The sequence below is a fragment of the Meles meles genome, chromosome 6 (genome assembly GCF_922984935.1).
Source record: "Meles meles chromosome 6, mMelMel3.1 paternal haplotype, whole genome shotgun sequence".
NCBI lineage: Eukaryota > Metazoa > Chordata > Mammalia > Carnivora > Mustelidae > Meles > Meles meles.
The window spans coordinates 115,016,669-115,042,690 of record NC_060071.1 but is presented as its reverse complement, the minus strand read 5'-3'; the positions used below and the strand labels follow the sequence as shown (position 1 = coordinate 115,042,690).

The 26,022-nt window shown below is 47.9% G+C and overlaps 1 protein-coding gene across 12 annotated transcripts in view; it reads right to left on the bottom strand.

The window, feature by feature from the left end:
• Positions 1 to 2,604: 2,604 nt before the first annotated feature.
• The window catches only part of SYNE2 (spectrin repeat containing nuclear envelope protein 2), a 327,766-nt gene continuing 304,348 nt past the window's right edge, over positions 2,605 to 26,022 (bottom strand). For 9 of the 12 annotated variants that reach the window (XM_046009418.1, XM_046009421.1, XM_046009426.1 and 6 more), the window contains 17 exons: positions 25,503 to 25,665; positions 19,390 to 19,577; positions 18,730 to 18,880; positions 18,256 to 18,438; positions 16,639 to 16,776; positions 15,589 to 15,783; positions 13,770 to 14,052; positions 13,190 to 13,258; positions 12,108 to 12,247; positions 10,120 to 10,234; positions 8,695 to 8,897; positions 7,516 to 7,716; positions 6,365 to 6,493; positions 5,328 to 5,519; positions 4,515 to 4,601; positions 3,977 to 4,026; positions 2,605 to 3,699 (listed from right to left, as the gene is read on the bottom strand). In XM_046009418.1, the coding sequence (XP_045865374.1) occupies positions 3,477 to 3,699; positions 3,977 to 4,026; positions 4,515 to 4,601; positions 5,328 to 5,519; positions 6,365 to 6,493; positions 7,516 to 7,716; positions 8,695 to 8,897; positions 10,120 to 10,234; positions 12,108 to 12,247; positions 13,190 to 13,258; positions 13,770 to 14,052; positions 15,589 to 15,783; positions 16,639 to 16,776; positions 18,256 to 18,438; positions 18,730 to 18,880; positions 19,390 to 19,577; positions 25,503 to 25,665 (2,710 nt within the window). In that variant the 3' untranslated portion in view covers positions 2,605 to 3,476. The remainder of the gene's footprint in view (positions 3,700 to 3,976; positions 4,027 to 4,514; positions 4,602 to 5,327; positions 5,520 to 6,364; positions 6,494 to 7,515; positions 7,717 to 8,694; positions 8,898 to 10,119; positions 10,235 to 12,107; positions 12,248 to 13,189; positions 13,259 to 13,769; positions 14,053 to 15,588; positions 15,784 to 16,638; positions 16,777 to 18,255; positions 18,439 to 18,729; positions 18,881 to 19,389; positions 19,578 to 25,502; positions 25,666 to 26,022) is intronic. The other 3 variants (XM_046009420.1, XM_046009424.1, XM_046009425.1) reach the window with 3 other exon arrangements.

Sequence of the window (26,022 nt, the reverse complement as noted above, 5' to 3'; positions counted from 1 at the left end):
TGCTTCCCTGTGGAGTCTGGTATACAGTAGTGTGAAACACATGCCCTTAATTCTTTATAGCTTCGAAGTTGCTGGACTTTTGGCTCCAGTGGCAGCTCAAAGATGTGCTTTGTCTGCACCATGTGATCTTCTAATGCTTCTGTTGTTTTGGAGTCACAGATCCTTGTTTTTTGAGTTCTAAGGATCCTATTCACTTATGAGGCCAGTGGCTGTGAGGTGCTGGGGGGCTTCCTTTATGGGAAGGGCAGAGGTCTGCTGAGCGAGCCCAGAGCAGCTCCTGCTAACCGCACAGTCTACACGGCCACGCTTGTGCTTCTGTGCTCCACGTGATGGTTCAGTGGTCCCGTGGACCTTGGAGCCTGCTGGTGGCTCTCCCTTGTTTTTTGAGGTGAATGCTTTGTGCCACGAAGCAGCCTTGTGTATCTGGGTCTTTACAAATGAATGTTTGCTGTTGTATGCAAGCAGGTTTTGAGGTCTGCTTTCTATTCCTTCCAGGTACTGCTTTTCCTCCACTGTGTCCCCTTAATATTTATGGAACTGTTGTGGAAAGAAATTTAATGTGACAAAAGCTAAATAAAGTGTTTTTCATAATTGTGGCTTTAAAAATGTATTTGTTGGGAATCTAAGAACTTGTAATAACTAGCTAAGTAGTCAATGTTCCCATTATATTCTGAATTCTATTCTATTCTAGGTATGCAGCACCCTTTAAGAATTTGGTGAAAACCATGAACACTCTTCCTGGAAAAAGGTACATAAACACAAATATGCTTGGCTATATAATTCAAGAGGATTAGGAATCTGTCTTAATATGCCAAAGCCTTTTTTTTTTTTTAAGATTTTATTTACATGAGAGTGTGTGTGCAAGGAGAGGGAGGGACAGAGGGAGAGAGAACACAGACTTGGCACTCAGTGTGGAGCCTGATGTGGGGCTTGAACCTGTGACCCTGAGATCATGACCTGTACCAAAATCAAGAGACAAACGCTTAACCAACTGAGCCACCCAGCCTCCCCACAGACTTTTTAAAAAGTAGCAATTTAATCTTTGGTCAGCTAATCTCACCCTTGTGATTAATGACCACAGGCACTGTGTGTTCAAGTAAAAGCCAGCCCACACATATCAAAGCCCTGGTACGCAGTACGTCAATTATCAATTACTTGGGTGGTTTTCTGTAATTACCCCATCGAAGTCGGTCAGTATGACACCCCATTAGGGATGGGGAGAAAAGTCATTCATTCATACTGAAGTGATCTAAATGCCAAGTGTCATTTACAAATTTCCCTCGCATGTGGGAAATGGAAGATGGAAAGCCTCCTTAAAGTGTAAAACATAATCTCCTAACAAGTGTCTGGGAATACACTGAGCTTTGAGAGAAAAAAAGACCTGCTGGGTAAGGGTAGGGTCTAGAAGCCTAAAGACTCAAAGACCTTTATCCCGAGAATGCATGTACACAATCAGGCTTTAAAATACCACCAGAGTCAAAGGTTTCCAGAACCATCACCTCCTTTGGATTGGAAGGAAGAGGAGGTAGAGATTCTGCCTTTTGCCTCTGGCAGAACTGGAGCAAGGACCCTCTAACCAACTCGGTGGCTCAGAGAAACAGCTGGGTGACATTGTTAATCCATGAAAAGAAATGAATTATTTTAAATCAGCAAGTATTTTTTTAAAGTGCGAAATACCCTTTTCTCCCTATCACTTTCATCAATTTGGTAAAGTGAAGACGGATTCCCTTCCACTGGTACCATTACATCAAGCCGCTGGGGAACTGCACACGTCCCCGGGGTGTCTGACCCACAGAAGGGGCCGCCAGCGTGGGGAGTCTGGTCTTCATCTACAGCCTAGTCTCCCTGGCTTCCCCTGAGGTTTGTGCTTGGCCGAGAAAGAGGGGGGCACTGACTGAGGTGGCGGTTAGGATAGTGGTGTCTCCCAAGTGGCAAGAGATACAGGTTAGGGGCACGTGGATGGCTCAGTTGGTTAAGCGTCTGCCTTCAGCTCAGGTCCTGATCCCAGGTTCCTGGGATGGAGTCCCGTAGTGCGCTCCCTGCTCAGTGGGGAGCCTGCTTCTATCTGCCCCCCCCCCCACCTACTTGTGCTCTCTCGGTCAAATACATAAAATCTTTAAAAAACAAAAACAAAACAAAACAAAAGGATGCAGGTTAGGCATAGTTAACCCAGGAACCAGCTCAGTGACTTCTAATCACTTTGTTTTGGTGAGAAACAGATAATGGTACTGGAATCCTCTGGAAGGCAGGTGGTTCTGCCTGTAACATTTGTTAAACAAAATCTATTTGCTTTGGAGAGAGCTGGAAATAGAACAACCTGGGTGAAATCCTACTTTCCTTTGTACCCACATTCCCTGCCATGCTGCCCTTGTCACTCCCTCCCGCATGGGAGGGTCATACACTGTATAATCGCCATACCTGCAAGTGGTGGGAATTTAGATCTTGGAAATTATCTTGTACCAAGTTAAATAAATAGAATATAAAGCCTAGCTTAGAATTGGGACCCATAAATCCTCCTAAATATTTTTAAAGTAACTTTTGTTTTGGGGTAGATTGTGTAGAACATCTGATTTGTAATAGGATACAATACAATGAAAGTATGGGTATTTTTTTCTGTTTTAATGAGAAACATTTGAGTTGTACATACCACAAATAGCTTCAAGTTTCTGTAACAACCCCCCATGGCCAAACAGCTACACGACACCTGAAGCATCACTTTAAAGGTGAAAAGTCTTACAAAATTAACTTACAAAAACATCCCTATCAAGTAGTTTGGCATTTACTGTACATTAGTCAAAAGCTCAAGCTAAAATCTGATTTCTTAAAAATTGAAGTTTACATTATTCATACAGATTGGGCATCATTAAAAAAGATGCACAAATAACCACATACATGCAATATAATTTCTTTAAAAATTTAAAGCAATATAAAAGAGCAGACCTAAGTACAGAACAAAACATTTTGGTTTATAACCTGCAGCTCTGGATTGCTAGCTGATTGCAGTGAAATTAATTCTAAACATTTCAGATGTGATTGTTTCAATCAGCTGAGCGTGCACGTGAGTTTCCGAACTGTTTCTAAGATGGAAGAGGCTTGTTTCTGTAACAGGTGATGAACGCTGCTGTTAACTGAGCGTATTAGCTACGCTTGAGTAGTGTTTCACAAATAAATCAGAAGTCACAAAGTGCTTGGCTCTTCAGGAAACTGAAGACCCCAAGACCAATCAACTAGCTTTGCCAAACCATATGGGGCAACTGCTGCCTAGGCTCCCTGCCCACCAGGGACAAACATCCTTGGAAAGCTGCCCTAGGTCCTGAGAGTGCACGCTGCTCTCTCTGGCTGAGCCCGGCATCTGCAGCAGGTCCCTGGGCCAGGCCAACGCTGAGGGTCACTCACCGGCTGGCCTGGGGCCATGAGTCAGGCACCCGCAGGAACGGGTGGGGTGGTGGAGAGGTGCTGCGGGCCAGGCGGGGCCTCTAGGTGGGGGGGGGCCCGTTGGTGTACCTCAGCATGGGGTAGAAGGACCTGGCAAAGTTGTTGGCCTGAGTGCAGCTGTAGTCCTCTTCGGAGGACGGCAGCAAACAGGCCAGGAGCAGCAGCAGGAGCAGCAGCAGCTGTAGGGGCAGCGCGGCCCTGATCACCCGTGACACGAAGGAGCGTCGCGGCCGGGAGCTGCCGGGGCCAGCGGGACGGGGCACCCTGCCAACAGACGACATGGAGAGCTGAGCGCGTGCTGCCGGGGAAAACCCCTCCGCGTGTTACCTGACCCCCTTGCGTCAAGACAGACCTCCAGGACCCGAAATTAAAGTGGGGCCCAGGATGGAGGCTCGGTCCCGGAAAGGCAGCCCAGCCCCTTCCAGATCAAAGAAAACAAAGTGGGTTTTGTCCAAAGACCTGGGACATGGGACAGGCAAGACTGGTGAGAGGTGTGTGTGCGCGACAAGGGACTTGCTGCGGTGACTACAGGGCCCCTTACCTGCTGTCCGTCTTGCTCTTGTCTGTTGTCATTCTCTCTGCTCCAAACTGCTGGATAAAAAAGAATCCAGTTAGTAAAGGAAGACCATGAGTCCCGGCCAGGATAAAACCTCTTCCTTCTTAAATTACACCCCTTCCTTAAGTCCTCTCCCGAGCTTTTGAGACCAGAGTGATCTCACGCGTGTGAGATTATACTCCAGGAGGTAAGAAACGCTGGGAGTTTCATGTTCCCAGCCGTGGGTGGGTTGTTGATGGGGAAATGGGGGAGCCCGTTCAACGACACTGTCAGGGCTCCCCTCTTTCACAACCTATTCCCGTTCCAGTGGAGAGCGGCAGATAAGCCAGCCTTCCTGTTGGGGCAACGTTTTTCCTCTGTAGAGTCAGCCTCTCTGCTGCCCAGCAGGTTGAAGCAATCTGTGCTGTTGTGAAATGGGGGCTGGGGACTTGGCGGGGGGTGGGGCTCCCGTTCCTGTCACCGAACAATCACCAGTCACCGAGAAATCGCCAGCACAGTGCTCAGGGCCAAGAGGGGCTCTCACCTTGGCTGGAGGAGCTGGCGTGGAGGCTGCTGGCGGCTGGTCTCCACCATCTATCTCGTCCAAGCTGGGCAGAGCTGGGTCTGGGTTCTGAAATCCACACCCCGAGGGTTCAGTTCAGGGAAACAGAAGGTTCTGAGCAGTCTCAAGAGCACAAAAACGTGCTTCGTGCAGAACCCCTCCCCCCAGCTCACATCCTTCTGGAAGAGGCAGCTCCTCTATCCTTCACCCCCCACTTTAACAGGGACTTTTGCAGACAAAAAGCACAGTAGGCATGGCAAGGCCTGCCACTGGCACTCAACCCCCACAGCACACGCCGGGGGACACGGAGTCTAGCCGGGACAGGAGCAGCAGACCGTGAGCTTCAGACGTGGCCCTCAACACGCCAGAGCCGGAAGGGAACTCCAGCACGGAGGGGGCGGGGCCTGCCCTCAGTCGGCCAGGGGGATGGTTTGGGTTGGTTTGGAGTCGGATCATGTTTTAAAGGAAGAACGCAGAAGGAGCAGGACAGTGAAGAGGACTCCCACAGCTGGGCATGAAGGCAAATCAGGACCGAGGGATTAGGGTACTTTTTCTTTCATATGCCAGCCACGTGGACACGTCGGCACTAAGGTGTTGTCCTCCCCCTTGCAAATGCCAGAACAGCGTCAGAGAGCCTGTGTAACTTTTTAGAGCCTCACAGCTAGGAAGGGGCAGGACTGAGACTCCGCTCCATGACGTGCTCACACCCCAGCCCCCAGCAAGGCTGCCATACTGCCTCTCCGTTCATCTCTAATCAAAGACATCTTTCCATTTAGAAGCCACGAGTGGACTCACCTGGCGTCCCTGCAGGGACATTAAGTCTTGGGACACTTGCTCAAGTAACTGTTTGAGTTTCTTCTCAATAACATGTACCTTCTCCTCAGCCTCGATATAGTCCTCTCCACGCCCCTTAACAAGAAGGCTGTCTGAAATCTCCCGTAAGGTATTTACTTGAGGTTGCCGTTCCCTGAGCTCCTTTTCCAGTTGCTAAAAACACAAGAAGGGTGTGAAATGGCTGCTTCATGGGGCCAGAGGAGGCTATCTTTGCGCCAGGAAAGCTCGGGGATGAATGATGGGTGGGGGCTGACTCCTGAACCTTCTACTGCTTCCGCATGTGCCTGTGCACGTCCTCAAGCCCAGGAGCCTTGAGGCAGCAGGTGGGTTACACCCTGCCCGTTTTCCATTCCTTCTCAGTCTGTAGACAACCGGATGGAGGAGTTAGAGGAAAGAAGTGAGGGTCACAACCGCTCAACAGTCACCTGGGGGCCGCAGCTGCCGTCCTGGGCAGCAGAGACGGACAGCTTGTCTGTTGGGGAGCGCTGCTCTTGAGAGCGGGGCTTTCTTAGCCAAGATTTTAGTAGGAGAATGTTTTTAAAATAAGGACCAGTACTTTACATTTATTTATAATTGAACCACATACCAATTTATGAGTAAGAATGTCACCCGGTTAGTTAGTAAAATAAGTATCAGAAAACACAACTATCCTCCAAGAAATAAGACTTTTCTATAGTGGATTTAGAAGACCCCTAGAGCTCATTGTGTCTGTGGAGTCACTGAGCATACTCTCCTCCCACGAGTCCTATTCCCAAGGATATTGCTAAACACCTAGACCCCCAATTCCCGAGAGTCTCGAAGACTTCCTTTTGGCCTTAGCACTTCCTCCCTGCAAGTCATCCTGCTTCCTAACTATAAGGGGGTGCTCAGTAGATAGAACCTGAACGTGAGAGTGCAACGCCACACGAGCATCGTTCCCCGGAACACTAGGGGAGGCTCCCTGAGTATGCACCTGACAGAGGCCAGGACAGTGCAGAACCCCTTAGGAAGAAACTCACCATCAGCTCTTCCTGACATTCCAGGAGAACCTGGGGGTCTGCCTCTGGGTCTGTGACCTGAGCCTTCTGCCTCCGGCTCTCCGCACTCGCCAACCACAGTAACAGATCTTGACTCAACTGGTGGAAGTCCTTAAAAACACATACACACACACACACACATCATAGAGTTGCCTTTTCCGTAAAGGAAGGGGTACTGAGAAGCAGCTTGCTAGCTTGGGCCTTCATAGTATTTGCTCTTCTTGTCATTGTCCATTGAATAAAAGGGCCAGATTTAAATGAAATGCCAGGGCCCCAAAACCAGGAAAAGGGAAAGCAGGAAAGAGGATACAGGTGGGACAGTCCTGGGAGGCACGATGAATTCTGTCAAGTGGAAAGGGCTTCAGCAGTGCAGCCCCCGGCCCCCACCGCCACCATTACACAGAAAGACCACAAATTACTTGACAAATGTGCTGGATGCAGTGGCAGAGGGAGACACCCCTACAGGGCAGGCTGGGACCCAGGGACAGGGCTGCATGGGGGCTCACTGGTGGGCCCATAACATTATGGGCATTAATTATTAACATTTTTATTATTAATAAATTATCAATATTAATAAAAATTTAATTAATATTAAAATTAATAAATTATTATTAATAATTAATATTAACATTAATATGTTAAGAGATAACATATTAACCATGTGTCAAGTGCTGGGCTAAGATGATATAAATTTAGTCCTAAAAAGAAGCTCATGAAGTAAAGACTAGAATTATTCCCATTTTTCAGAGGAGGACACAAAAGTCTACCAGGCACAGTGATTTGCCCAAAGTCACACAGCTACGGAAACTCTGGAGTTGGGTTAAAGCACTCTGTACTCTGGGCCCAGTCTCTTAACCACTCTGCTGTAAGGTCCTCCTGGCGAGAGAACAGAGATGGGGCAATGCAGGGTGGCATTCCCGACCTACTGGAATGCTCGCTGGAACCCTTATGCTAGGCGTGGGCCAGGGCGACAGGAGACCCAGGGCAAGCAGCAGGTCTCTGGACAGCAGCTGAGCCTCTTGGAAGCAAATGGTAAAGCCCATTTCCCTCATACAAGCCGTATCTGTGCCAAAGCAGCCCGAGCATAAAAATACCAGCTTCTCCCACACACACAGGCCCCTGGGCCCGTGTACCTGGCACTGCAGGAGGGACCGCCGTAAGCCCGCTCTCCAGCTCTCCACCGCGCCCCGGACCATGTCCCAGCGCCGCCCCAACTGCCCGACGCTAGCCTGGAGCTCGCCGGACTCTGCGCTCTCCGTCTGCAGAAATTCCTTGCTGTTCATGTTGACAGAGACCACTAAAGCCTTGTAGGTGTCAAAGGCTTTCAAGATCTCCTACCGCAGAGGAGAAAGACTGGGTTAGGCATTCTGAAAATAGGGATGTGGGGTTCATCCGAACGTCAGTGGGGAACGTGTCTGCCAAGCATGTCTCTGAGCTGTGGCCACAGACACAAGTGCGACCTTGCTTGTAAGTGGCTGGGCAGCATCAGGTGAGGAGCTGTCTTACAAGGTCGGTGACCTTGGCTGGCCAAGCTGGGAGCAGAGGCCTGGCTCCTGGCTAGCCGACTCAACCACAGCCAGGAATAGACCCCCCTGAGCCCTGGTTGGCTTATTTCTGGACCAGACTCAAAGTCTTCCAGATGAAGTACGCAGAGTTATCCCGCACGGGCCTCTAGACATCACAGAAGTGGTATTCCTTAGGATGAACAGTAATCCCAGATATAGTGACGCACAAAGTAAAGTAAAATTACCACTGTGAGGTTGCCTGGATACTGTCCTGGGGCATCTTAGGAGCTCAGACTCATGCTCAGGGCACCCCAGGTGCAGGACTCCACCAGCCCCTCTCCCTGCTTGCTGGCTAGTTCTGGTGGCGTGACGCCTGACTAGGTGGGTGACAAGTTCCGTGTAACAGAATAACCACATCAGGCCTCAGAATTCATCAGCAGGTGAGCTGGTCCTCCTCTCCATCCTCGACGCTCTATCCCCGCCTGGACAGCACAGCATGGAAGGGTGTTTTTAAGCTGCCCGGCAGTGGCCGCTAATGTCTCCCTAAGAGTCTAGCGGGGTCTCTGCAGTCCGATCTTTCCAGCACAGGGGATCTGAGCTTTGGGATCATGTGCAGATGCTCTTCTGGAAACAGAAATCTACCTTGGTGTCCTTACCAGTGACAGAAGTGGAATGGGACAGACTGACCGCTACCATAGCTGTCTGCAGCTCGTCACCCATGCCACTGCCAGATGGGACCTGCCGGTCCTGCGGGGCACGCGTCCGCAGCCACATTCTGATCCCTCTTCCCTCCGCAACCCCCCTCACCTTGAGCCGCTTCACTCGGAGCTCCATTTCCCGGATATCCGAGGGCGGCTCTGCCCTCTTTAACGTTTCTAGCTCTGCCTCCATTTCTTTCAGCCAAGTGGTGAGGTCGCGGATCTCAGAGTTCACCTGTTGCAAGTTTTGTTTCATTCTGAGTTGATTGTGGAGTTCTTGGGCTTGAATCAGCTCCCACCTGTCAAAGGCACCTGGAATAGAAAGTCACACCTGGAATAGAAAGTCACCCCTGAAAAGCAGTAGCACCTACAGATTTCTCTGCCCCCAAAGAGTCCAGCGTCAGGGTGAGAAAACCTGTAGGGGATTCACCTTGCTGGAGGCTCAGGTGTGAGTCCTCACTCCCCCTGGAGTGCAAAGAACCCGCTTCCCTCACTCTGGTTCAAGGCCTGTGCCACGACCTGCCCACAAAGGCCAGAATGGGGTGGAAAGTGGGGTAGGGGACCCAAAAGTGTTGCCAACGTGCACTCCAGGCCCAAGCCCGGCATTTTAGTTTATGCTGTTTTTAGGGCACTTTCTTCTTTGGCCCATGAATGATCAAGTCAATGCTACTGCTCTGACTTTTGGCTTAGTTGAATAATTATTTTTCTAATCACCGAGCCTGTCTCACAAGGAGATACCTGACAACTCTCTGGTTGTCATCTTCATGTATGATCTTTACATACGAGTGATGTCATTGAAACACGTACTTCATCCTACCAGGCTCCTTCTGTCAATATTTAAAGAATAATTTTGCAAGTAAACAGCTTAGGAATTTGTTCATAAATACAAGTCAGCTGATTCTGTTCTTGCTTTAACAAATTTTTAATTTTTTTAAAGATTTTATTTATTTATTTATTTGACAGAGATCATAGTAGGCAGAGAGGCAGGCTCCCCTTGGAGCAGAGAGCCTGAGTGGGGCCCGATCCCAGGACCCTGGGGTCATGATCTGAGCCGAAGGCAGAGGCTTTAACCCACTGAGCCACCCAGGCGCCCCCCCCCACCAATTTTTTTGTTTTGAAGTAATCTCTACACCAAACAAAGGGGCTCGAACTTACAACCCCAAGATCTTAAGAAGTTGCATGGTTTACCAACTGAACCAGCCAGATGCCCCACAAGTCAGCTGGTTCTCAGATAACACTGGCTGGCATAGGCTAAATTCAGCTGTTTTGGGCAGATCATGGGGGGGGAAGGGCAGAGGGAGAGAGAGACTGAATCAGGCTCCACACCCAATGCAGAGCCCACACAGGGCTCCATCTCACGACCCTGAGCTCAATGAAACCAAGAGTCTGACGCTTAACCTGACTGAGCCACCCAGGTGCCCCTAACTGTTCAATTCCTAATTAACGTTCTGTTGAGCAGTGACTTAAAGTCATTGCTCAGATAACCCAAAATACAGACTTCACCTGTCCTGACAACTGCCTGACTTAAGTGTACCTGACTGCTGTACGCCGAGAGCGGTCAGGCTTTCGTCTTCCTGCCGTGAGCTGCCATTCAAGACTCTGGAGCCTTCTTTGCCACCATCAGTGCCCGGGGATAACAGCAGCTTTACCTGGAATGAGGCAATTTCTATGTTACCATCTGTAACATTTCAGAGGCTGTGTGAAGAGCATCTCAGTTCACAGTAACAGGAAGGAAATGAAGATATGGGACCTCTTTCCTTCGAAGGGTAATTTGCTTCAAATACTTGCTCCAAATCAAATATGGAGCTGTAGCATATTGGGGGCATTTATAAGCAAGCAGGGCTAATGACAGAAATAAAGTCATGGTAAAGGCTGAGATGGTGGAGAAGCAGATGAGATGTCAGGGATGGAAATAAAATGGCCTAATTCGGGCCTTCCTAGCACTCCTCAAATGAATTGTGCAAAAAAGAAGTTAGAAACTACTGTTGGTCTGCCGGGCTGTTACTGTGGGCTTACTTGCACATCTGCACAGTGTTTTGCAAAATTCAGTCCTCCCTCCCAGTCACTCTGTAGAGCCGGCTGGCAGATTATCACCTGGAATTGTAGACACACAGAGGACAGATCTGCCTCCGGGGGCCATTCATTACCAAGCATTTCTCTTTCACGGAACATACTGACTCTTCTGTTAATGCAGTGTTCACTGGGCTATTTTTATCACAGGCCTTTCCAAAAATAAATGTATCCTTTTTGGAAAAGCCACGCTTTCTTTGGTTTGTGTCCATTTGGCCTACCTGTGTGGAATGCCGGGGGGGTGGGGTGGGGTGGGTGGCGGGGTGGAACAACCCTGCAGACTTCTGGTTGACATGCCTGGTTTCAGACACAAAGGAAAGGGTGGAACTTTTGCAACTGGCAGGTGAGGAACACAAGCTTAATCACTGGGAGAGGCCCAACCCGGTGGCCCTGCATCCGAAGCAAAGGGTCCCTCTGCCCCAGGCTGTCAGGTTTTATTCCACACCCCAAAGGGACAGATTAGAACTGACAACTGCTTGCTAAGCATGAGGAGGAGTGGCTGAACTGGGCGTGAAAGCCTACTATCCAGTGACTTGAATCTGACTGTACACAGGCAGAATCTTCTCCAATATTCACTCTTAGACTCAGAGGGCACTTTGAGGTCCAATCCAGAGATGCTCACACGGCTCTGTTCTGTCTACAAGCTGATTATTAAAAGCGCACACAGGCACTTTAATTTCAACTTGCCTGTCACTAATTCTCGGTACTGGGGATGATCTGAAGCCAACACTAAATCCTAGGAGGGCTGCCCCCAACAGCTGTGTCGCCAGAGCATGCCAAGGACTCATGTTGCCCGAGGAAAACACAGTGAGGAAGAGCAGTCACCAGTATAAACAACAACAACAGCCCATGTGTGGTAGCAGTGGAAGTAACAGTAACAGGGACCACCTGTCAAGGCCTTCTTGATATCTTCGTACACATCAATCCTAACAACAATTACGTAAAATAGGTTTGTCCTCAGGTGAGGAAGGCTTACAGAGGCTCGGCAAAGGGCTACAGCCCCAGGGTAGTTTACTGGTAGCGTTAGGATTCAAACTTCATGTCTACCACGGCACATGGTCAAATCTTCCTGATTATGACATCACAATGTTCTGAATGGGCTGTGTAGCTGAAAGGTAACTAAAACACGGTCTGGGAGCTCAGGGGCAGCTTCAGGAAAGCCAGCGCTTTGCTTCCCCACTGCTCCCACGGATGACTGGCTCAACAATAATAACCACTGCCCCGTCACGTCAACGTACACAAAGACTGTTCTTGGCCAGAAGCCACTCTGGAACTCCTATCTGTCTTGCCAGGGTTCTCATGATGTACAGACAGCCCAGCAGAGATACTGTCACCATGGGGAAATCTGCTGGAAAGCGAGCACATGCAGCACACACCAATATCCCACTCTCTCTTAAAATCTCAATATTGCTCGTGCACTTGGGTTACCGTCTCAGTGGAGCAAAGACTTACATAGGCTGGCTTGTAAGGAGTGCTGGACTCTGAGGGGATAGTCTGAACATTCCTATCACCTCCCATCTGTTTGTAGCGAAGCTTGGGGCAGGAAGGGCTGTCAGGAACATGCCATGAGTGGTCCTCAGGAATGGATTTACCTGAAACAAAACAAGCAAGTGACAGTCCATTCTCTCCAACCAAAGGATTCATATTTAGTTACACAAAAAAGGTCATGGGTAACATGGCATCAGGTTATAGTATAATATGAGTTCTGCAGCTTTCCTTGCAAAGCATGCATGTTTGCAAATTGTCAGTATGTCCCAGAAGGGAATGAAATGAGAGTCATGCAACTGAACAGCATTGCGCCTTCACTAGATGGGTTCACAATGGAGCACAACAAATGTATGATTTTTTTTTTTTTTTTTTTGCAGGATGAGTGGTGTTTTGGAGCTGGGGCATGTAGTGGTAGGGACACTGGCAGCAAGGCCGGGGTTGGGAGCCAGGAGGACTGAAGGCCTCTCAGACGTGGGGGAGAGTGAACATCAGGATGGACTTGGGGACCAAGGGGGTGTTCGCGGTTCTACCGTAATGCTGGAAGGGGGGGGGGGGGATGGGGCAGGGAACAAAGGTTAGAGCTGCAAGTCAAGGAAAGGAAGGTTTCTTTTCCTGCGGCAAATGCAATAGTACCTTTAACCCCACCCACCCATCCTCTTCCCAGGAAACACCATAAGCAAGGAAGAAAGTAGTTTCAAACCAAGCCACCATGAAGAAAGCTTGGGCTGTCCCAAAGAACTTCAGTTAGATTTTGGGGGGTGGGGTGGGGATAAAAACTCTAAAAGGCACTGTGAAAAATTCCCTTCTGCACAGGCCTGAGGGGGAGGAGGGGGATGGCGTGGAGACTGCTCTTGAGTGGGCAGGGGTTCGTAAGGAGCACGCAGGCATGTGTGAGTACGGCAGTGCAAATACACCATGACACAAGGACCAGGTGCATGGTGTCCACAGAAGGCAGAGGTCAGACATGACATGGGAGCGAGGCTTAGGATGCAGTGTGCGCCAAGGGACGCTGCCATGTTGAGACACATGCACGGGCAGGGGCCTACCAGAAGACGCTTTCAAAGTTTTTGTGGTCATTTTAAGATATGCCTCAGGATTTTCGGGGATTTCTACATCTGAAAAAGAATAATGTCATTTTCCTCACTGCAGGCGTCTGTAGATGAATGCCCAAGTATTAACACAGTAGACACATTGTCAGCTGGGAGAAGAAAAGGAACTACCCTTTATCTATTTTATTAAAAAGGTTTAAAAAGCCAAAGGGTTTTTGTTTTTTCCAGCCAACTCCTCTGACTGTCTGAAGCAGCAGCGGGAGTGGTGAAGTCCACAGAGAGGATGCAGATGATCTACTGATTACTCAACTGCAAAGTTCACTGATGAGAGCCATTAGGCAACAGCCTTCTTGTCCCAGGGTGAATTTCATCTCTTTTTGCCTTTCATTCCATCTGTGATAAGACTGAGCAACTCTCACGTAAGTTAAAGTGGGCAGGACACAACACAAGAAGCCACAGAGGTCTGGGTCAGCCACAAGCTGAACTCAGGGCCACCTAGAGCTGGCCGTGTTGCTAAGGTGCTAAGAACATAACCAAGCAGGCCAATGTCAAGGGCTCTGCAGATGCGGGCCGTTACCTGACAGTGCGCTGTAGTACGGGCCTTCCTCGTCATCTTCGTGAGAGGAGGAGCCCCCCACGTCCCCCGTGTGATCCCACTCCAGAGGGATGGAGTCCACGCTGACAGGGGTCTCGCAGCCAGACCGCTCGGGCCCCGGCGCCGGGGGCACCAGATGGCAAAGGGACTGAGGAGAGGAGGGCTCCTCGCTCTCTCTCCTTTTACGCCAGGAGTCGGCCTGGATCTCTCTGGGGTCCTCCATGTCTGTTTCATTCTCCGAGGCCTCTTTTTCTTCTTCCAAGCCCTGAAGCAGGGATGTCCCATTTTCAGAATGAACCAGATTACAAGCTGCTGTGGGGGTGAGGAGTGCCGGGGGCCTGTCTGGCAGTGCCTGAGAATGGCCACCGTCAGCAATTCTGTGGCAGCTTTCAAAGAGAACTGGGTTCCCAGGGCCTATCTGTGGTTATTCTAAGTTAGACTCTCCAGTGTGGGCCTTAGAATCTGTATCTTTCCTAGGAAAAATCTGAAATTTGTTGATCTAAGTCAAACCACTTTAGCTAGAAAGTAAGAAATGACGGCCAAAGTTTCATTGGTGGCTAATGGCAGGTTTACTCCAACAATCAGAAAGTTTAAATTAAAAAAAAAAAACAACAACACTAAAGGCCATTCCTATCTTCAATCTTATTGTTCAGGATATAGAACCTATTCTCCTCATGTGGTAATACTTCAGTCTAAGAAAAAGGACTATAAACTGCTATGTTAAGAAACGAGGGGATTGGGGTGCCTGGGTGGCTCAGTGGGTTAAAGCCTCTGCTTTCAGCTCAGGTCATGATCTCAGGGTTCTGGGATCGAGCCCCGCATCGGGCTCTCTGCTCTGCGGACATCCTACATCCTCCTCTCTCTCTGCCTGCCTCTCTGCCTCCTTGTGATCTGTCTGTCAAATAAATAAATAAAATTAAAAAAAAAAAAAAAAGAAAAGAAACGAGGGGATTCAGGGCTCCTGGGTGGCTCAGTCGGTTAAGCATCTGCCTTTGGCTCAGGTCATGATCTCAGGGTCCTGGGATCGAGCCCCACGCAGGAAGTTTGCTTCTCCCTCTGCCCCTCACCCCATTCATGTTCTTGTGCACTCTCTCTCTCAAGTAAATAAATAAAATCTTAAAAAAAAAAAAAAAAAACATGAGGGAATTATAGTGTGATTTTTAAGGCTAGGTCTGATGAAGTTAAGTTAGCCAGCTGGGGACACAAAGAAGGAAAAAGCGGCCAGTCGTGTTGGTCAATATGCTCACCATGAAAGCATCTGGCGCCCAAGGGCAATGAACACTGAATGACAGCTGGAACTCTACCTGATCTTCCCAAAAGGCCCGTCTGTCAAGGGAAACTTCGCAGCTGCTTTGGAAACTGGGTGCTTTTGTCATTTCAAAGGTGAGAACAAAGCACCAGAAAGGCACAAATATTAAAAGTTCCCAGACACGAAGAGGAACAGGCAACACATTCCCAAGTTACTACTGTAAGCAAAACCAGAACAAGTATCACCGCACCTCGGGATACAGACACGTCAGGCAAGCCCTGCACTGAGGAACACGTGGAAAAGGTCAGGGGAACACGAACTCTCAGAAGTGCGGCCCCTTCCACGGGGTAACGGGAGCCTCCAAGGAAGCGTGACTCCATAGGTAGTAAAAGCTGAATAAAACCAATAGGTGCCCTCCCCGCCGCCCACCTTTTACCATTAGAGACATCATAGTTGACTGTTCCCTAGATTTCCCAGTTCCTTAAACATTCGGTCAGGGATCAAGTGTGAGGCGCTGGGAGGCCGGGCGAGCGAGGGTGGCGTTCCCCTTACCGGGGCGTGCGAGGTGAGCCTGCGGTGGAAGCGGGAGACGCGGCCGAAGACCTCCTGGCAGTAGCGGTGCAGCTCCTCCAGCTCGTCCTCGATCAGCACGGCGTCCAGCGGCTCACTCTTCTGAATCAGCTGCTCCCCGAACACAATGAGCTGGTCGATCTTGTTGGTGTTCAACGTAATCTCCTGCTGGAAACCCTATTCGGAAGAGGAGAAAAAGGATTTCAAAGAAGATAAGTTGCCCTGAGGATCCTGGGTCTGCTTCTTCTCACCGGGCGTAGAAGCCCCATCGCCCTGTCCCTGCTGCCTTGTCCCTGCACCCACGACTCTAGCTTGGTTGATTTTTAACAAGGAGACAATAAAGGTTGAATAATTTAAAATGACCGTATGTGATTCCCCTCCCCCCCCCGCCCCGCCCCCATCTCCCTTCTGGGAACTGACTTTCCTAATTAAAATTACTCTAAAAGTTGGGCAAGGATAGACATTGACTGCTACTGGGTGTGAGGGAGAAAACTGGGTCTTGTTGACGCTTGGTGGAAACAGAAAATCTCTGACATAATCATCATCTCATTGGTGCATTATATTAGGGAAGGCCCATCTCTATTTTGCAATTGCTTTTTAAAAGCCAAGGAGGGAATCACAGTGAAATGGAAGTGAAATGCAGATATCTGGGAGAACGGACAAGATCTGCTCTTGGCCCCACTCTTGATACGGACCCCCCTCCTGCCACCATCCCTTGCCTCCAACGTGCTGCACTCAGACTCAAGACAGCTGGGGAAAGGTCATCTTATGCAGTTCTGTTTGGAACCTGAAGAGCGTTCTCCCCATGAACGATTATAAACTACAAAGAATGAGGAGACTTGTTCCAATGACCCCTTGGCTGTAAGGAATAGCATCCTCGCTCACGATGACCCTGCAGGACACAGGTGCCTGCAGCCTGGAGGCTCTCAGTGCTGGACTCTGCTCTCAGGGTATCAGGTGACAATTGTCCTTGGCCAGCTCTCCTCTGCAAAGGTGCACTCTTCTACAAGGGGCTGACAAAGCAGGCCTTACATTCAGTTGGCGCATCTTGTCATCGACGTCGCTCTCTGAGAAGTGCTCCACGTTGGTCAGCTGCAGGTCCATCTCTGTGAGCCACACCAGAATGCTCTCCCTGGTCCCCTCGAATTCCTCCCTTTGGTTGGTGAAATGCTGTGAAAGGGGGGGGGGGGGAAATAACACGTTTGTTCTGAGGGCATAAGAGAGTTCAGGGAGACAGCAAGGTTGTTTTTGGGCAAGAGGAAAGTGTATCCCGGGGGTCCACAGGGCATCAGGGGCCAGCGTGGGGTCAGAAGCCTGGGCTCTGGTCCTGGCCGTGTGATAATAAACAAGCCTCCCAACTTTTCTGAGTCTTTGTGTCTTCACTGGCAAATTAGGGTGTGGGAATGTTGACTATGACATCGAAGGTCATTTTAGCATTTGAAATCCTGTGATTCTCTAAGTCAGTGATTTTCTCAACTTCCCCTTTGAGGAACCCCTTCAACATCCAGGCCAGACCCCTTGCCTTTACCTCATAAACCTTCTGTGAAAGCTATTGCTTGAAATAGTAGCTTCAAGATGGAAAAGTACTGATCTCAGGGATAAGCCTGGCCTAATGCTCCACATGCCTTCATTAAGGTAGTCCTGAATGTGTTCCCTCAGAGAAAAAAGACCCAGATTTATCACCTTCAATTAGGGAAGGCTCTTAAGTTACCACCTCATAGATGGGCAGCTGATTCTCAGACAAACACAGCATTCAGTGCCAAATGAAGGTTTACACTGGTCACAGTCAAATCAGGAGATAAGAAAATTAATGCATGGGAACTGTCTGAAAAGCTAGCCCATTTCTTCCTGGGCTTTAAAAAAAAAAAAAAAAAAAAGCTCAGATTCTCCTCATCTTAGAATGATTTCAAGAGCGTTCTGCCCTGAGAACAGAAGTGGGGATTAAAATGACTTCCTGCTTTAAAAAAAAAAAAAAAAAAAAAGACTTCCTGCTGCCAAAACCACACGGATCCTGCCAGTTTACACCAAGACTCATGAAGGTTAAAGTACCATGTCTCCTGCAATACACAAATCTTCAATGAATGTCTACATTAAAAAATCAACCCCAGCCTTTGAGGTCAGGCCAATGCCCTCTGGAATTCGGGGGGTAATTGCTGTCCCCCAGCCCCACAAGGCAGAGGGGGCTTTGGCTACATCTCTCATTGTGCAAGAACGAGCGGGACACACAAAAATGGGCAGACGGGCAAGGCGGGCCTACTTCTAAGCTAAGACGGCTCTGGGCCTGACCTAGTGATGTCAGCAGCCCAGACCCTACTACGGGTCATCTGTGAGCCAGCATGCAAACCTCTACGGTTTATGGAAAAAGATGTGTTTGGTGCTATAGATCAAATAAGCAGGCCCTGCCTCAGAAGCTTAGTCGTAAGTAAATAACCTCTTAAAAAACAAAAAACATAAAACAAAAACTAAACTAAAAAAAAAACCCACACATGAATGCTGGCAGCTCTGGCTTAAACCATGGGGAAAGCCAGTTGCAAGAAGGATACCTCAAGCCTGAACTACAATCTACTCCCTGCTCTGCTACAAGCCCGATCGTGCCTGTCACTTCTCCCTGACAGCCTACAAAGGAGGCGGTGACGTAGGGAAGGTTACTCTGAGTCTCCGCAGGACGGCCGTGACCCGCTTCTGGAGGTTGTCCCAGCGCTGGTTGCCCTCGTGCACCATCTGCTTCAGTCTGCTGGCCGTGTCAGTGCGGTTCTCCCGGGCCAGTCGCCGGTACTGCTTGTTGATGAGCTCCAGCTGCGTGAGCCTCTCGTGGATCTGCCGCTGGAAGGCCTGTGCGCACAGACGGGGCGTCAGGGCCAAGGCTGGCACGCTCCCGCCCCAACCCCAGATGGCCTGCCCTCTGGGGTTAATCCCCAGGCTGAAATGGCCACAGAGAGCCCCTTTGCCCTGTGTGGGTGCTGAAGGACAGGCTCTCGAGGTCCCCTCATGCCACATGGCATGGATTGGTCTCGTGGGGCAAAGCCGTCTTCTCAGCTGCTGGTGGGATGGTGGTCTGGGCTGCCCAGGCCCCAACAGGCTTGGTTATCAGGAGCACGGGACTGGAGAGGCTTGGGGCTTTACCTCAAACCTCTTCAGCTCTTCTTTAGCATTTGTGTACAACACCTCTGAGGAATTCGGGTAGGCTGCCGTCCTCTCAGCGGACTTGAGCCAGTCCTCAAAGCGGGAGTAATCATCTAGAAATTTCTGCCACAGGCGCCACGTCTCCTCAATTCTGACAGGAGGAAAGCATCTCAATAAAGCCATCCATTTCAACCTCTTTCCTCTTTTTTTCTTCCCATTACCGGTCCCATTCCCAATACCCCTTGCACTGGCACCATTTAGGGGGAGACACCCTGCTATCCCTCTTTTATGAAAGAACTGGGAACATCCCCCTCTTGGTCAGGACACCTTCCTCCGGGGACTGCCCCTCAAAGCTCCTGCCTCACAGAGGTTCAACAGCAGGAGACAGGGCTTCCCTCCACTGCTTTCTAGCTGGGGACACAGATGCACAGTGGCCAGCCGTGGTTACACCTTAAGACACAGGAATGCTGGGGAAAGCTGTCACTCTGATTCTATTTTTCCTGAATAATTCATTACATGAGCATGGTCACACCTACTGAGCCTTCTCTGCCTTCTCTTCACGTCGGATGTGAAGGCAAGAGAACACTGCTGTTGAGATGAGAGGGGGGCACTGGGTTCGGCTGACCGTGTTTCATACGTCAGGGCCAGCTCGGTTCTTACTTCATTCTCCGTTCCATTGACATGGCGCAGATGTTCCTCCAGCGTCTGTCCAAGCTTCTGGTGGTCTGCTGGATGGAGTCACACTCGGTCTCGTTGGCACAGGCATCGGAGTCATGCAGTAGGACGTCACAGATGTTAAAGACGGACTCTACGCCTGCACTGTGCTGTTCGATGTCTCGCTGTAGGTCCTACGGTTGGAACAGAGTAAGGAGCACCTTGAGGCAGGGGTGGGGGTGATGACGGTGGGATGACTGGCATGGGAAGAGCTCTACTCCTCCCACCCTAGCTCCAGCCCAGGTGCATGTCCACCTTGGGATCAGCAACAAGGACTGTGTCTTTCTCATCTCCGTGCAACCCTTGTCCTGTAGCACCTGCTACAAAGCCTACATACTGGCAACATTGGGATTTACTTGCTGAACTGACTAGAGGGGTAGGAAAGCAGGAATACCCTCTCCTGAGAGTCCACTTCCCCCACCGACTCTGGTAGGCATGGAATCCACCCCATGCCACCTGAACACAAGGGCCCCCTCACTGAGACACGGTTCTGGGGAGGTCTTCCTTGGGAGTCTCTTTAGTAGGACCTAGAACTTCAGGAGAACTCTTAACCTTTTATAGGTCCCTGAACTCCCCCCTTGGTGCCATCCTTACACACACCCCAAATCATGCCCATCCTGGGGCTCCATAGGCCCAAGGAAAGAGTTTGGGAGGAGAGACCCCACTACCCTAACGGATGAGGTCCAAGTCCCTCTGGAGTCTTAGCCTGTGAAGGTGAAAGTGCTGCTCCCGGATTCAGAAAAAAGAGCATTCATGAGGAGGCAATGCACCGTTATGGGGAAAAATGAGAAACTTGTTTAACAATAAACACAGCATTTTCAGGCATTGCCCAGAGACTATATCTTCTGCACATCATGGGAGGGCTGGAGGAGGGAGAGACGAGGAGCCTGTTTGTTTTGGATTCTGGCATTAGACTTCTCCAGGTATCTAAATTCTGTGATAAGTGACAACAGAGGACGCCACTCATCTTAGTCTCCTTTCAAATTACATTATGAAGAAATAACAAAGACAAAGCGAAAGAAGCCACTGTTAACCTACTGTCTACAGAAAGGCAACATAAAGTTCATGCCGGGTCACCTCAATATTTAATAATTCTGGAAATTACTGTTATTAGATAAGGCTAATATTTTCTTACTTTTCTTCTGATAAATGTACAATTTGATCATTCTCTGTCCAGGTGGATATGAGAGAAGAAAATGTTAATACTCAAACCACATTTTCAGGATCCTAACTGATTAAAAACAAGCAGCACAAAGTTATGGTTAGAAAATGTGTTTTCTAGGGGGGCCTGGCTGGCTGGGTTGGAGGAGAATGGGATTTTTGGTCTCTGGCCATGAGTTCAAGTCCTACGTTGGGTGTAGTAAACTTTAAAAAATAAACTTTAAAAAATGTGTTTTTTTCTGCTTCCCGCTCTCTTGCTGCCTGTTTCTCTGCCTACTTGACTTTTCTGTCAAATAAATAAATAAAATCTTAAAAAAAAAAGTTTCTTTCATTTGTCACCCTATGTGTCCTGTGACAAGACATGAATAGGGTGATTTTGTTTAATGCTCTGCAGTCCAGTACCAATGGCGGAAGTCTTCCTCTGGTCCATGCAAGCACCAGTTTTGTAATTACTAGGTTTATTTTTAATTTGATTTTATTTTTTTGACAGAAAGAGAGAGAGAGAGAGAGATCACAAGGAGGCAGAGAGACAGGCAGAGAGAGAGGAGGAAGCAAGCTCCCTGCTGAGCAGAGAGCCCAGTGTGGGGCTTGATCCCCGGACCCTGAGATCATGACCTGAGCCAAAGGCAGAGGCTTAACCCACTGAGCCCGCCAGGCACCCCTTTAATTACTGGGTTTAAACAGAACTCAAGCTCATGGAATTGTCATGAGCCATCCTAAATTTACTGGCACTGATAAATGTCTCTTGACTTCATTAAAATAATAAATAAGGAATCCTAACATTGGCATGAAAAGAATAATAGTGACAATTTTTATTAAAAAATGGTATCACCCTTGACCTCACCTGGTAGGGCTGGGTAGGATCTGACTGAAAAGTACTGAAAAAAGGATAGTCTATGGAAAAATGTGAGTGCTCCATATTTTAACAGACTCATTGCAGTTTCTCTACCTTATTTGTTCAGCTTATATTGAACAAAATGGCTATTGAGAACTGATTAATACAAAGGGTGAATGAGAACAAGAAATGAGCTCTACGATAAGTTTATAAAAGACCATTAACATCTTGGTTAAAAAATTCAGTAATTTTCAAAATTTCCAATACAAACTTTTCAAACCACTGCAGAATGACCCACTGATGTTATAGTATGTACTGGTTACTTTGAAAAATATAGAGCAGTGAACCACATTAAAAAATGCAAACCATTTAAGGGCTAAATGAGTGACATTTTACAAACGGAAACCATCTCACCACTAGTTCCCACTGAGGCAGGTATGCATAATAATTGGATTTCAAGAACTGTTTCAGTGCAATCTGAAGAATGAGACTTAAGAAACAACAGAAAAAAATGTTAAAGACTTTTGCCAGTGGTTCTGGAAACCCGCTCCTGTTTGTGTTTCTGTTCCTGAGCAGGTAACAAAGGCTCTGGAGCTGGGAAAGTGTAGGTGTTGGGGGTGGGGTGGAGGGAATGACCAGGAGGAGGGAATGACCAGGAGGAGGCTCCACAGAGGGAGAGGTGGAGAATGCAGCCAGGAAGGAGGAGAACACAAAAGGAACTAGAAGAACAAGCTAAAGGGGGAAAAGAAAGGCAAGCCAGGCTGACTGGGAGGGGTGGGAGGGTGGGGGGTGGAGAGGGAGTGGGGGAGTGTTGTGGTGGGGTGTCCAGACTGACTCTGGGGGAGGGGCTAGGGCTGGCAAGCCAGTGGAGCTGAGTGGTTTAGGAGGAGGTTGGCATGAAGCTGAGCGCACCTGCTGGGAAGGGGGTTACTGGTAATTACAGAATGGGGGCTAACTATCAGCACTCTCCCTCAACGTCACCATATGGAATTCACTGGGAACCAGGAAACCAAAGAAAATGGGAGAGAAATGCAGAAGGCTTAATGCAAGTGGCTCATGGTTTAAAAGAGTTACAAAGGTTGGGGTGCCTGGGTGGCTCAGTGGGTTAAAGCTTCTGCCTTCAACTCAGGTCATGATCCCAGGGTCCTGGGATCGAGCCCTGCACTGGGGGCTCTCTGCTCCGTGGAGAGCCTGCTTCTCTCTCTCTCTGCCTGCCTCTCTGCTTACTTGTAATCTCTGGCAAATAAGTAAATAAATTCTTTAAAAAAAAAAAAAGAGTTACAAAGGTTGCTACCACTTCCTTTGCATTTTGAAGAGGATATATGCCACACACACACACACACACACGTACACACACAAGAACATACACGTACACACACAGTTATATTGTCCTTATTACCCAAGGAGTTCCACGTAAGAGAAAGAAAAAAAGACTCTGGTAAGATCTGACTTCTTCCTTAGGGTGCTCCCAAGAACATTACAATGAGGATCTGGGAAGCATGGCTCCTAATCACTTTTGGGTCCTGAGGGATTTTGCAGAAGGCACTACCAGGTGACCCCAAGCTCACAGGTCTTATTTCTGGAAATAACCATGTGACTTACTATATTTAGCAATAGAAACACAAGTAAGGTTTTGTTTTTGTTTTTTTTTTTAATGGCCCATGCATAATTTTTTTGGTGACCCATTTCTGTTTTCTTGTGGTTTTGACGGAAGCCTTAAGATCTGGTCTGGGTATTAAAAAAAAATTTTTTTTTAAACAAAAATACTGAAACGTTCCTCAGGTTGTCTGTGATATGCACAATACTGGCCACCCAAAGATGTCCATGTCTTTGTCCCCAGAACCTGTGAATATGTTTGACAACCTTAATTCTGTGTTGGCATACAGCCTATCAGCTGTTCTTAACATCCTGGATTAGCCAGGTGGGCCCAGTGTGATCCCAAGGGTCCTTAAAAGTAGCAGAGGGAGGTAGATGAGTCGCGAGAGGAAGAAGGGACCATGACGGAAGAGCACAGAGATGCAGTGTTGCTGGCTCTACAGATGGAGGAAGGGGCTATGAGCCAAGCCATGTGGGCAGCCTCCAAAAGCTAGAAAGGGTGAAGAGACAGTAGGACTGCCAGAAAGAAACGCAGTCCTCATGACACCTTCTTCTTAGTCTGGAGTCAGATTTCTAACTTCCAGAACTCCAGTAAGAGAATAAATTTGGGTAAAGTTGCTAAATTTGCGGTAATCTGTTAACAGATTAGCAATCACAGAAAACTCATTCATCTAACTTCTTTACGGTAATGGTAATCCCGAACACCAACTCCTTAATTTGCTTTGGATCACTATGAGATAAAATTCTAAGATAGTGACTATGAGTTCAATAAAGAGGGAAGCTTCAAGTCAACCAGACTGAAATTATGGACTCTTTCAAAACAGGACCAAACAAGGCCAGAAGGTTGGCAGCTGCTCCAAATTGTACCCTCTAGAGAATACACTCCCTGCAATTTAATGATGTTCTGGCACACCTCAGATTTAAAAATGTTAACACACATGACTGGCCCTGCCAAATTTAGCCAGGCGTTCTTTAAGAGGAAAAATACACTCAGTTTCTATACTCTTTACCTGAAAAAAAAACTCATCACTCAGGGTAAATTGTGACTTGTAAGGCCTGTCTGTAAAGAGACTCTTCAAGAAGTTCATCTTAGTGGATCAAACTTGCAAATAATGCTGATAATGTCCAGCAGCTGGGATTCCACTGAGAAGGGCATTAAAATCTGTGCAATGTCCATTAACATGGTACTTCTATCAGTATTCATTTCTCCACAAAGCAAAAACAGATTAGAGAGGACCTCAACAGAAAGGACATACTTAAATTTTTGCGGCTAAGTGCCAAAACCAGTATTTTTACTTCATAGCACTGCTAAATCATACTAATTTGAAAGTCAGAGAACAGGCATAGTTTACAAACAGTAGTAGTAATAGAGTGAATAAAGATCTAAGTCAAGAGGAATATCAAATACTTGGCTCTACTTTATGGTAGCAGGAGATGTCACTCATTACTGTTAAAAGACTGATTTGAACTCAAGGGAATTTGTCATTAATTTATCATCACCTCTTGCCCTTGAATCTGTGAGAAAGGTTCAGCCCCCAAGTCTTTCTCTAAGAGCAGCTGCTACATGTGGGTGCCTCTTCCTGGGTGCTGACAGCAAACACCAAGGCTTTGGTGGTAACATGAAGAGACCAGATACGCATCTGAGAACCTGAGACAACCATATTGCTTATATGGTCAAAACAAAATCTGCTCCTGGGGCTAAAAAAAAACCCCACGATGGTGAAAGAAAGTTACTGAAAGACTACTATGAACTTAATTTTGAGAATAAAGACAAGCTCCAGGCACTGCCTGTGAGAATGAGCCTGGGAATGTGAGCTGATGGGAGGGCAGGAAGGGGAATTTGTAAGTCTGTGATATCAATGAGCACCCACAAGATTAGTGTGATGATTAACACCGGCGGGACTCAGTGACTTCATGCCGTGGAATTTCCAGAGTTGGCTCAGAAGGCAAGTAACTGATGAAAGAAAGGCACAGAGGACTGGAAGAGGGGCTTCCTAAGCTATTGGCCTAAGCATCTAAGCATCTTCTTTTTTACACCTTTTTTTTTTTTTTTTTTTAGAAGCTCTTATCAAATGATCTGTTGTCCCATAAAAACTTTCCTTGGTTAGAAAATTTACTTTTCTTTCAATTCATTGCTTTCTAAAACTATATTCACAAATCACAACAGAGATCCAAGTCAAAAAAAATATGTACACAAAACACCTTATTCACCATGAAGAGTAAGACCTACATCTCAAATATGATTCAAAGCATTTCACAAACGGATGGATGCATGGGGCAGAAGATGGGCACACAATACATGGTCTCCCATGTATAAGAACATGGACAGGTGGTCAGTTTTCTCTGGAAAAAAATGAACCAATATTATGAAACGTGAACATGCTAAAAGACACAGTCCATACGGGGAAGGTTTCAGTTGGCAGATATCACAGACACCTATATTCTTAAAAAAGCTTTCCTTCCTCACCTGCTGCTCGGCGAGCCTCTTCTGGATCTCTTGATCGTCACAGACGTCATAGACGACGGGCTTAGAAAGCTCAGACTCGATTCGAGCCAACCAGGTACGAAGGTTGCTCATGTTTTTGTCTAACTGTTGTATAAAAGCAAAGGTCTCCTTCAGCTTCTTCACCCTAAATGTATTTGTAGGAAAAAAAGAAGAGGTTAAAGGGAAAAAAAAACATCCCACCACAAAGCCCAACGTTTAGAGCACAAGAAGGTGCTAACAAAGGTGTCACAGCAAAAAAGCAATTTATTTCAGTTACTGATTTTATAGCAGAAACAGGTCTCAAGTCACAGGAGTTTTCACAGAATAGGTGACACTTTACAAAAGTGCTGGCCTGGTAGATTTTGAAATGGGCTAAGGGTTCATCTACCCCTGCGAATACAAAGTCCTATCATTCCCAAAGTGGGATCCCCTGAGACCCAGTACATTTTTCTAGGGCTCCAGAGGAAAGAGGAGATGCTATCTCATTCTCTCAAGGTTAAAA